We start from the raw sequence: 12,354 nt of genomic DNA, 5'->3' as shown, positions 1-12,354 counted from the left end.
ATAAAAGAATTAACTATACTGAGATTATTACCAAACCTAACCAGACATAGGGAGTGGTAAGAACATTAGAATGTAGTGATTCTTTATCTAAGGCTGTTAAATCATGTGAAAAATCACCACATAATAAAACAACCACACGTCCAAAATAAATTCAAAAGGAAAAGGTTAGAAAGGAAGGGCTTTTAAACCTGTTACTCAACATAGCAGTAAAATTTTTTGGAGTTGCTCTACAAAAATGAGTAAACTCAATTGATGCACAAATAAATTAAATTCTGTCCAAATAGAGTTTTATGTTGTTGCATTCCTGTTCATCATGTCTGCCATCAGTTGTGAGAAATACACAAACTCTCAGCGTACACTGAACTTTGATGAAGAAAACTTTAGAATAGCAAAGCTGCTACCCTACAAGAGAAATCAAATTAAACAATTTTTAAGCATATGAAGGACAATGAAATCTCATGGCCTGATTTGTTCTGAGCCAAGCAGCTTTTTACCTGATCTAAGTTTACTTACTTCCAGATTACAATTTCATTTGTGTCACTGAGAAGTACGTATGCATTAGCTATTGAGAGGTAAGTATAAATAATTGAGCAATTTGTCAGTAACATCAGTAATGGCAACTTCTATACTACTGAAACCTTAAAAAGCAATAATATTATCACTTTGCTTTCTTGCCAGTATTTTGAAAGGAATTATAAACACATTTATCTTAGCAAGTGTTTGATATCTCTTGGGCTTAAACCAAAACCCAGGTTCAAGCATCTTCCATCTTACTGATAGGTGTAGAGCTTGAACATACATCTCCGAGTTCAATTCATATGTCACTGATGCTTACCTCAAGAACAGATAAAACTAAATCCTATCACACTTTGTTGGAAACTTAAAAATTGACCTTTAAGTCTCTAGTCCTTTTCCATATAGTGACAGCATATCAGTAGGCCCAATTAGCCAGTGCTTACTTTATTTTCATCCCACTCATACCAATACCCAAAATTCACCACTTAAAATTAATGATTGAATGTTGGTCACTTTCAGGGCATCTCAGGGAAAAGTAGAAGTCAGTAAATTAGTCTCTTGGCCTCTCTGTTACATTTTTTTGGTAAACCATAGCAAAAATAAATTAAAGACATTTCTAATCTCTGTTTTAATAGATCTCAATTTAGGAATACTTTCTTTAACTCAATCTAAATCTTCTAGGAAAACTCTGTTTTGTCTTAAAAATGAAATCTGACATTTTAAAGATTCTCCATAGCCTTTTATAGGTTTGAAAGGGAAGATCAAAGTAGACTGAGAGCAGGATGTCAGTTAGACCTTAATTACAGAGCAAAACAATTATGTATCTCTGCGTTATCTGAAGGTACACCACACACACTTCAGTTTGTTCAAGCTCATATTACACTATCTCAAACACTCAGGCAAATCTGTACTTACCCACAAATCATGTTCAGCGTAGTCAAACAGCAGCCAAACCTTTCTGTCACTGTGAGAAAGGAAAACCTTCTGTAACGCAATCACATTAGGGTGCTTCAGCTCTCGTAAAAGCTGCAAAGAAATAGAAAAAAAAAGTTATTTCTGTATTTGCTAAAAAGCAAACAAAACAAAACAAACAAAAAGCAGGTGCCTTACCACGACTAAATAAACAGGTAATTCAGGACATACTGTAGCCATGCACGCAGTTGCCAAGAAAGCAAGAGTGCAGCTATACAAACCAACAGTGTTAGTTAACACAAATTTATTGCACATGAGCAGTCACCACTGCAACTGCTTGAATGCATACTCTACCCAGGATAAATGCAAGTTAGCTAAACCTTCTTTCAAAGAGGAGTAACCAGCACAGATTTATTCTGGGTTAAAAACATGCAGGCAGACAACTATGGCAGATACTAAGGATGAAGATTCATTAGTTTCTGTTTCAGTAACTTATTCACCAAGCTCAGTCCTAAAACAGGCCCTAGAGAAAAATATGCCAGCGATTCAACGCATTATCTTCAGAAAGTCAAAATTAGGAGGTTTAAAGAGCCTCCGTTGTGCAGGTTCATCGTTCTACAAGCACATCTGGCCACCGCGAGCCAGGCTTCCCCCTTTCCCTCTCTCAGCACACTCCCCGAAAAGAAGAAGTTATTTCAGAAAGTGTACAGGACATGTTGTGTGTTTCCCAGTTTGACACAGCTGTGCTCCCTAATCCTAAGCCCACGGGTGCACAGCCATTTATTTATCTCAGAGTCTATCTTGAAGTAAAAAATGTTAGTATATACAAACCTAACAGCTCTCTTGTTAAAGAAACCTCATTACGGTTACAAAGGTGAGCACCAGAATTAAAAAATGCCAGAGCAAAGCCTGTGCAACTGCCCTGTTCTCCAGTTGTTCATACGCATGATACAGTGTTTGACTGCCCCACCGTTACTACTTTACCATACAGTTTGCTTTTGCCCGGGATCCCTGCTTTGCTTGCATGGCACTCTGCAGAGCCTTTGCTCCCAAAGCAGAAAGGTCATTTCAGAGAAAAGCTTACCAAAAACCATAGGCGATATCGTTCTTCGCCTTGCTCTCAGAAGTATCTGAGCCTTCGTGATTCGTACTGCAAATAAGCCAGAGGCCCGCCAGAGCCGCCTGACCGCTTCAGCCCAAACGGTGAAGTCCGCCAACGGCCACGTGAAAATGAAAGTGGCACCTCACACTGAACCTACTGAGCTACTTTAAAAACAACCGGTGCTGCCTACAGCGACAGCACCCAAGGTAGCAGATACTGGGCAACTGGGATTTGAACCCTACCGTAAATAATAAATAAGCCTTCATTTGTATCGACAAGGGCCATCACCTTCAAGATGTCCACAAGGCAGAAAACGGAGATAAGGGCTCCAAAACGAAAGCGCTAACGGAGTCACAGCACGTCAGCGGAGACGTGCTGCGCCAGCGCGTGGTACAGCCCGTACGGCCAGCGGCACGAGGGAGGCGCGTAGCTGCTACTGGAGTCCCAGAGCGCAGACGGAGGGGACGGCAGAGTTGGGAAGAGCAGGCCAGCACGAAGGGCTGAGGCGCTCTCGCCTCCATCTGCAGGAGCTAAAGGCAATCAAGTCTCGGACCTTCTGGCTAACGCAATTTCTTTAAATAAGAGCCATCGTTAATAGGTACGGAACAGCCGCAGCAGCACTGAGACTTCTGCAGCTGATGGTTAAACTTCTGACACCTCTGAAAGCGCAAAGCAACAGCCTGGGTGCTTGTGCAGTAACACTGCCCGCCCTCCCTTGAATGGTTGTTTCAACTGCTGTTCAGTAACCCAGGAGCGGCGGCAGGATTAGTGCAGCGCACCAGGCAGCCCCGGGCTCGCGGCTCCCGCGCCCGTGCTGAGCCTGCCCAGCCGCTGAAGCCCCCCCCACCTTTTTCTTTTTTTTTAACACAAAAACTGACTGATCACTTCTGTCTTATCTGAAAATTGCTCGTATATGCAGCACGACTATGTGAGTTACTGAGCATCCGTTTATAATGGAGAGTCAGTAAACGCAGCACGTTACCAGGCTCCTTTGAGAGAGAGAAGTCTGCCTCCCTCCCTCCCCCCACTTTACAGAAAAAGACATCAGATGCTGATTTTATGGGAAAAAAATTAATGAACAGGATTAGTTTTAATTTATATTCTCCTTTGGCCATATAGGTATCTGCTAAGATAAGAGATCTTCTCAATATTATTACAAATGCTTAAATTATTCCAGTTTTCCAGCAAATTGAATCACTTAAATGCTTTTTGTACCATGCAGGAAATGATTTCTTCCTTTTGTTTTCTCTCCTTAATGTTAAGGATTTCTAGCTCTAACAAGAGAGAAGTTGCTGCCTATTGACCTGAACAATAGTCATTTCCAGGTATCACTTACATGATCTATTAAAACCATTTAAATTCACTTAACAAATAGTAATATTAACTTACAGAACGCTAATATAAATCTAGAGATGAAGAAAAAAATTAGAAGCATCACATAAAATCTCTAATGGGAAGTAGTTTTTACTATTACTAAAAACATTGAAATATGACAGCCTTTTAATCTAGTGAAGCCTGCCTAGGGAGATTTTAGAGTCATGTTTTAATGTGCTAATAAGCCTATCATTGGCAGCATAAATCATGACAACAAAACGCTCTGGCATGTTCAGAAAATAATTTTTAAACTAGGCAAAATCTTATAGCAGACACATTATTAGATTTTTTTAATTATCATTAAATTTTCCTTGAAGACACTATTTGCAGCAATCTGGATATAAAATAATTTTAACTTCTTTAAAAAAATGGAATAAAGCATTCTCTCAAAACAACTAAAAACTTTGCAGGAAAAAATAGCAGTTGGAGAGTACATTTACTCCATATAGCTCCATATAAAATGCTAGCATATAATAAACAAGGTAACAGAAATACTAGGTACTAGATAGCAAAATAAAAGAATGCCTAAAGTTCTCTGCATTAACTGAAAGATACTATATAAAAATGAGCCAGGAATATGTGCATATTCTGCAATTGTAAGGATCAACCCTGTTAGTGCCACTCCAACTAGAGACATTTTACTTAGCAGTGGTCACCTATCAGATCAGCCTTATTAATAAATGAAACCTGCAAGGCAAAAAAAAAAAAAAAAGTGTCCTGGAAAAGGAAGATGCTTTGCATTTAAAAAACAAAAAAAAGGTAAATTTACTATTCAAAATGATACTCACTTAAAGTGAGTAAACTATTTTTAATTCAGCTTCTTCCTCTTTTGATTCAATTTAGATGAAACAACAAGCACCTTTATCAAAACTCAGAATTTTTCCACATGGCCAGAATCAAACTGTTAGTGGTATGATCTTAAACACTGATTTTTATAAAAAGCACTGGGAAGCACTAAGTTAGCTTTATACTACACGGATTGAGCTTCTGACATAAAATGTGTGCATCTGACCTTAAGCTGAAGAATAGAATACTGTAAAGCAACAGGGAAAAATGGCATCTGTAAAAAGGTATTATACTGTATTTTACAGCTACTGAATGACGGTTTATAGCTGCAATCACAGATGGAAAGAGCTCCCATCAATTAATAGAGTTTGTTTGTGCATGTTACAGAAGCACTCGCTACCTGCCCATTTTTCAAGTCTGTTCTGCTCTTAAAGTAAATTAACATTCCTGAAGAATTTCAAGAGGCTACCAAGTAATTTTTCTAAACTCAATTGTAAATAAATAGATTAAAAGAAATCAGCTTAATTTTTAGACTTGCTATCTAGAGGATCACGAGATGTTCCCGATACTGTAAGAGGCAGCAAAGCCTTATAAACACAATATATTTTCTGCTCAAGAACAGTAGTTATAAAACAAGACATTACATGTAATATCTTACAAAAAAGCATATTATCTAACAGCTATGTTTAAGAGGACACTCATAATTTAATATAGAATGCTTACAGAACTTACTCCCTGAGTTAAATTCATTATATATTTTTAATCAGACATTGACCAATATTAAAGATTAGACTGAAAATTTGTCAAATCCTGTTATTCCATCTTACAGTATGTAATAGCATATAATTTGAAGTTATCATTAAGAATATTTAAATGAGTTTTTTAACTAATCTTATCTATGGATCCTGTGCTCCAACGGATGAGCAGATATGGGAAGACAACTCAATTTTTTTCATTACTCTCACCTGTCTATTTTAAGTGACTACTTGCAGTAGTTTTCATGAATTGTCATTTTGGAGGTGCTTTTGTAGTTTCAGCAAATATAGATGTTTATACCTTCATTTTCTACTGAACCACAACCTTGACGTAACAGCAAGCCATAAGAAACTTCATGTAAAATGGGAAGTTTCAAATGCAAAGAAGTGGCGCATGATGCAAAACAGAGTAGTTTACAGACTCTGTTCCGCTCCGGCAGTCAGGAGTACTGATCCCAGGGGCAGGAGCTAGAGCAGGGCAGTGCTGCCGTCACGAGTCCCAGCCCCCTGCACCAAGAACAGGAGCTGTGCTCCACTAAAACTCGCCCTGCTATAGCGCTAGACACCAGCCAGAAGAGACCAGGAACTATAGCTTGGGGTAAAAGTGACCAGCATGAGACTCATGAACAGAAATTTTTGTAAGATTTATAACTAAAAAGCATCTCCCCTAGAGAGGAGAAGAGAGGGCCACCAGGGGGTCAGGTGAGGTGTTTAAAGACCTCAGATGTCTAAAGAGTGGAGATGAGGGGAAACATTCAAGAAAAGCACCAACAAGACATGAGCAAAAAGGAAGAAAGGATGGGGGCGGGGGAAAGCATGGAAATCAAGAGATGACAAAGTTGAGATGTGTGCGCCAGAGACAAGTTTTGACCTAAGACTTAGATAAAAAGAAATTAGACACTTTGGAAACAGCATTTTCATTTAAGCAGAGTGGAGGACGCCAATAACGTGGAAGCACAAAGATGTATTTAAAGCCATTTACAACTTGATTATGTCATCTATATACCCTAACATCTTTTATGCTTTATTAGAAATTTGTCAATATTTAACTGCTACGCCAACCTTTTACCTATTGTCCTTTACCTTATTGTCACTAATATTTTTCTAAACAGTTTCATAACCATGTGCTGCATGAAAGGAAGCCAAGGCAGCACCTAGTTCTTTAAACAACTCCAATCTTAAAAATGAAGGTGTAGCTCATCTCATATGAAATTTGCTTCTTGTACTTTTTTGACAATTTCTGCTTAGAAAGATATGGCGTTTTCCAGGGTTTTTAGCCACGTGGAGAATGAAACTGATCTGCAATTTGTTGAATAAAGGAGAAGAAATAATTTTTAAATGTATTACCCAAACAGGAGATCGAGGACAGAGGGGGAGGGAGGAAAAAAAAAGATCACAAGACTTCAGTGAAATGCACTGAGATAAGACCTCAGCCTACCCAAATGCCACTGCTGTTACTCATTTGATTAACCATCCCGTGCCAAATATCCCTAACCGTTAAGCCACGCACCTTTTACTGAAACGGCTGCAGGTCAGCTTCTCACCATAAGCGCCCTTCAAATGTGCATTTCAGCTGCTCCGAGAACCCCAAGCACGAGGGAGATATTAAATCACTGTCTACAACTTTTCATACACCACTGATCGCTGTATGAACTTTAACAGGGGAAGGAAGAAGCATTGCTGTACTGCTGTTTTTCTTAGATCTCGTGCAGAAGTAAATCGTCTTGGAGACTTGGTTAATTCAAGTCCAAAGCCAGAAACAAGAACCTAATGCGCTGTAGTGTGTTATATTCCAGTGTATTGACTACATTTTATAACAAGATAAAAACCTGAATGTAAGAAGGACTTGCAACTATTAAAATTTATTACTAACAGAATACAGCATCACATTTTAATAGTACTTTAGCCTGTTGTTCCTCTAAAATTTAATTTCCATTATATCAAACTTGCAATAAATGCTAATAAAAAATTGTCTTAGGTGATAAGTGTATACTGCATACAAAGCAGTTTAGGCAGAAAGTCATCGAAAGTAAGGCTGTCCTGTACAGCGTCTTTCTTGTAAACATACTGTGTATTTTCTAATTATTTTTCTGGTCAAGTGAACTGCTTGTGCTTTTGCTTGTCACAGCTTTTAGTGCTTAACTCAAATTTTAAAACGTTGCATTCGGATAGCCCAGGGAGCATGAAAGAGCTTGTAGGATTCCTGGCAGCTACACAGCATACGCAGAATAGTTAGTAACTTCGTCCGCTATCTGTCGAGCATTCATTCAGCAGTGAGGAATTCCCCTTATAAGTGAAAGTCTCTTATCCCAAGGGAGGAGTGGGGATCAGGACAGGAAAGTTGGTGATGACTGAGGACAAGTTAAGCTGACCACAGAATCGGTTCAGACGCCAACAACGCTGGAAATCTCAAGTGTGAGAAGTCAAGCCGAGTTAGGCTGGAAAGTGAAAATAAACACAGAAGAGTCTCCAGCCGGAGAGAGAAAGAACGCAAGAGACTGCGCAGGCTCCAGAGGAAGAGAGGGAACTGGAATATAACATGGTTTAAAGATGAATTAAAGATCTAAAACACTTTTCTTCAGTTTTAAATGACAACTGTGATAGCAACCAGGGAAACAGAAATGTACAGATAACGGAAAGGAAGTAGAAGTTAGTACGAGTCAGATACAAGCAAAACTCAGGCCGGGCTGATAGCGTATGATTAGCAAACATAGCACATAAAGGAGACGACAAGAGACACGGCACTTGCAGACCTGTTAATGCAAGAAAAGTGTCATGTAAAGTCTTAAAAAATATTTTGAAACAACAACAAAGAAATGAAGAAAAATGCCTTCCAAGCATCAAACTGGCCTGATTTTCTTCTCTGGTAACTAATTTTCCCCCCAACTGGAAGATTTGTGTTCAGATTTCAGCTTTATAAAAAGCATTTGCTATTTTGTGAGATGGGAAAGCTGGCAGCTGGAAGAGCTTTGAGGTGAGCAAGAACCTACCTAAAGAGACAGGTGACAATAGAAAACATTTCCAAGCAAAATAGTCCTGTATGGACATATTTGTGGAGTTATGGAAGTGGTGTTGTGATTATTAAGAAAACCCATCTTAGCACCAAAATCATGATGGTGGTAATGAAATTATCTGAGGCAATAAAGGTGATTTAATCTTGGTGAAGAAAATGAGTGTGGTAATACATAATCTTTTACAAATCTTTGCTCTATGACTGAGTAAAGAAAGGCTAACAAAATGTGATTAAATTAACAGGACAACATCTGAATTTGTGCACTTACAAGCTAAGCAAGAATTTCTACTACAGACTGAGAAGTCATCAGGTGTAAGAGACAAATGAGATGGCAGAGCTGAATGAATATAAACCAACGCAGTGATAAGGAAATTAAGAGGGTAAATCTGATCTTAGATAGATACTTGCTGAGTATTTACAGGAGAGAAGGAGATGTACTGACAAAAATTCATAGAAACCTTCCATGATGAATTTGAAATTTATTTACCCGTGCTCAACGCCACCTGCCCCCACCCCCCCCCCCCCCCCAAAAAAAAGAGGAACTCTCCTGGAAAAAGGCAAAGGGTGGTCAGAGCAGCAAACAACTTACCCCTTGATGCGGAGGAAAACGTTTGCCCTATTACCATACCAAATCAAATACGGAAAGAAAATGAGGTTGACATCCACTAAAATACAAACGGGTGAGCAGCAGAGAAAGATGGGACTAAGCTAAATGGCAGTGATGATACCAGAACAAGCAGATACAACTGGTAACAGCTACACTCATCCTGGAAGATGGTGTCTCATAACAGGAACAGTGACAATGTCTACACAGTACTGTGATTTTATAAAAACTTTTATGAAAGATGGGTTTGGTGGTGTCTTAACGCTCACACAGAAATATTTTCAGCATAGTTTGAACGATGCTTTCCAGCTACTTCCCTATGCAGGCAGAGGGAGGACAGGCGCTTTCGTCTCACTATGAGGTAAAACAGGAGGAAAAAAAAAACAGAGAAAACAAGAAGACATAGAAGCATCACTACCTACATTAGTAAATCCTGCAGTAAACGTGTATTTCTGTGTCAGTGAAGAGAAAGCCACAAGTGGCTTCAGAACCTTATTTTAAGGCCAGATCACCTCATCTCAGAGGTGTTCCTATCTTTTATGTGTTTTATTCAGTCTTTTGATCTATGCAGCTAATCTGCTCTGGAAAAACCTCGGTAGTTTCTTTGATGGAAATGCAACCTGTAATGTATTTAACTGCTTTCATAATTAGAACTAAAACCTTAAATTGGCAGAGACGTGGCTCAGAAGTTACAGGAGAAACCAAAGCATAAGCTCGACTGCTCATAAAAGCAACCATACGTTGCAGAACTTGTGAAGCCCTTCTTGTGTGATGTGCATATTCAAAGCCTCTAGGGTCACTACAATTGCTTTTATATTGAAACTAGGATTTTCTAAGGAACCTAAAGATTATCATTTTACTCCTACAGGAACTCCTGAAAAATGCCAGCCTACTTAGATGTTATTAATCAAGAGTGGCTCCTCTCCTCCCGTTTATTGCTATCATTTGTTTCCCATAGACCCTCGGATGACCAGTATTGTAGTGAGCTCATGCTGCCGCTTTTCCCTCGGGTAGCTCATTTGGGCTTCACTCAAAATACAAAATGAAAATAGGCAGCTATTAATTTTACTCATAAGAACAGTCCTTGGATAACTCGAAACTACACTACAGGTCCTAAAGTTATCAGGAGAGGAAAAAAAGATAGGAACTTAAACAGCATATTAGTCTAAACAGCTCCTCAACATTCAGCTTTGTTTAGTGATTGGATTGCTCTCTGCGTCTGGGATTTTCCAGCCTGGATTCCCTTGGATTCTAGCTGGAGAAATTCCACTTACAGAGTGACTGGACTCAAAACATCAGAAGTCTTTGCTCTTGCATAGGTTCAAGCTGAACTGCTGTGAAGGGTCCGCACATCAGTCTGTACAGCTGGACCCTGTCTAAGATAAGGACACGAGCATGAGGTCTCACAGAAAGACATAGACACCATATAAAATATCGATGGGGGGAGTCCAAAGAACGTGGCAACTTCAGCTCCATTCCAGAGGGGACATGTCCCTTGTAGCTGGTCTGTCGAAGCCCTATCCTTGGACAGCCAGCAAAAAACAAGGAGGAGAGACGGACTGAAATGCCAAAAGTACCGCTGGCTTTCTCCCGTGGGCTGCCCCGAGTTCTCTCTCTGCTTACGTGGCACATGCTGAAGGAACATGAACAAGCTAAGATATTTTAAAGGCTGACTTCAGGCAGACTCTCTTGTTCCCTCTAATTCTTATCCTTATCCAAGAAGTCTCTGTTCAGTTTTACTCAAAAGCAGTCCTTCAATATAAAAACATCCCAGCCTGAACTTCAGCGTTTCCCTTTCTTCAAGCTTCCATCTATCTAAGCAGACAGGCTTGACCTTACCCTCCCACCCCCAATACGACGAGTCCAAACCTCCACAAGATTAAAACAAAACTTAAAAAGAAGGACACTGAACAGTCTTTTAGCTGGTAAATGGCAAAATGTCAGAATAGGAAAAGGACAAAACCACCACACCCTCCTCCTACAACAAGCATTAAAAAGGTTATTTATTCTATAAATATTTTCATTTCAGGAGCTGAAAATGGTTTGGCATCGCTAAATAATATTAATCTGAAACAAAAGCTTGGCAGAAGACTTTTCAAAAGTAATACATTTTAACTAAAAGAAAATAGGATAACTGTATTTTTAATTTTCTTCAGGGTCTTAGCAAAGGAAAAATAAGTAACTTCAGCATTTCTATTAAGTAATTTTAGAATTTTAATTTAAGAACAGAGGGAAAAAATACAAGTATATTCATTCTTTTGATTTCTTAGTTAATAATATGGTATACTATTACATGGACTTTTAAATATAAAGAAAGGAATATTGCAAAATTACTGCCAAAGTAAGAAAATTGTTAACTTTTAATACACTTATATAAGGAAATGCAGACATAAAGTTGTACAAAAATATTGACTTGGCTACAGCGTAGGTATTAAAGTGTAACGTGGATTAAAAAAACCCACAGGCATCACAGGCAGTGAATATTAAATTTCTTTGTCTTCCTGAAGGAATCGTAGTTTTTTGCAGTTTCAGGAATGCATTTAGCTAAATCAACTGAAAGGGAGTTTGCATTCTTGGACAAAAAAAAACAAGGCACATTTTTAATGGAAGCTTCTTTTTTCTTTTTTTTTTTTTCTTAAAGGCAGCTTGGTAGTCAAATTGGTCAGTCCGTGACAGAGTGACAACACAACCATCCTCCTCCCAATGGAAACGTAAAGAAAAATGTAATCTCTCCCTCTCAACAGAAAAGTAGTTTTCTTCTTATTTGGCCGACAAACAAATAAAAGAATATTTATCTACTTCAGTAATACCAACAACTAAATTGAAAACATCAAGTAGAAAGTAAACTGTTGACAAGCAATAAGGAATGTTTGTCATTTCTGAAGATTTTAAAATACCCTGATTTTTTTTTAGTCGACTTGAAATTTCCTTTGTTACCGAAAAGAAAAAGAAATTTCCCATTAAGTAACAAAGCTAATTGAAGCTACATTATATGAAACAGTCTTCACAATTAAAAAAAAGTGTCACTTTGCTAATATTTTAAATTCTGAAGCAGCTTCATTTAATTTCACATACCTAAACATTCAATCTGGGCTTTTAAACTGCAGCTAGATTTACCCCTGTAGGGCTTATTGTACTGTTTTCAATGCTCCTTTTCTTTTTTCCTGGCAACAAGCTACCCCTTAAGACTCTGATGGCACTTGCACTATATCCCACCCCGGATAAACAGTAATTGCTAGTAATTGCTAGTAATTGCTTTTTTCCAAAACACTTGGAGAAGGACAACTAACAA

General features: G+C 38.5%; 1 protein-coding gene across 1 annotated transcript in view; it reads right to left on the bottom strand.

Moving 5' to 3' along the window:
- CDK19 (cyclin dependent kinase 19) overlaps positions 1 to 12,354 on the bottom strand; it is a 124,824-nt gene that overhangs the window by 69,676 nt on the left and 42,794 nt on the right. The window contains exon 3 of the mRNA XM_062572651.1: positions 1,432 to 1,542. Within this exon, the coding sequence (XP_062428635.1) occupies positions 1,432 to 1,542 (111 nt within the window). The remainder of the gene's footprint in view (positions 1 to 1,431; positions 1,543 to 12,354) is intronic.

Source organism: Rhea pennata, chromosome 3 (genome assembly GCF_028389875.1).
Source record: "Rhea pennata isolate bPtePen1 chromosome 3, bPtePen1.pri, whole genome shotgun sequence".
In the NCBI taxonomy this organism is placed as follows: domain Eukaryota; kingdom Metazoa; phylum Chordata; class Aves; order Rheiformes; family Rheidae; genus Rhea; species Rhea pennata.
This window is presented reverse-complemented; position numbering and strand designations above follow the sequence as displayed.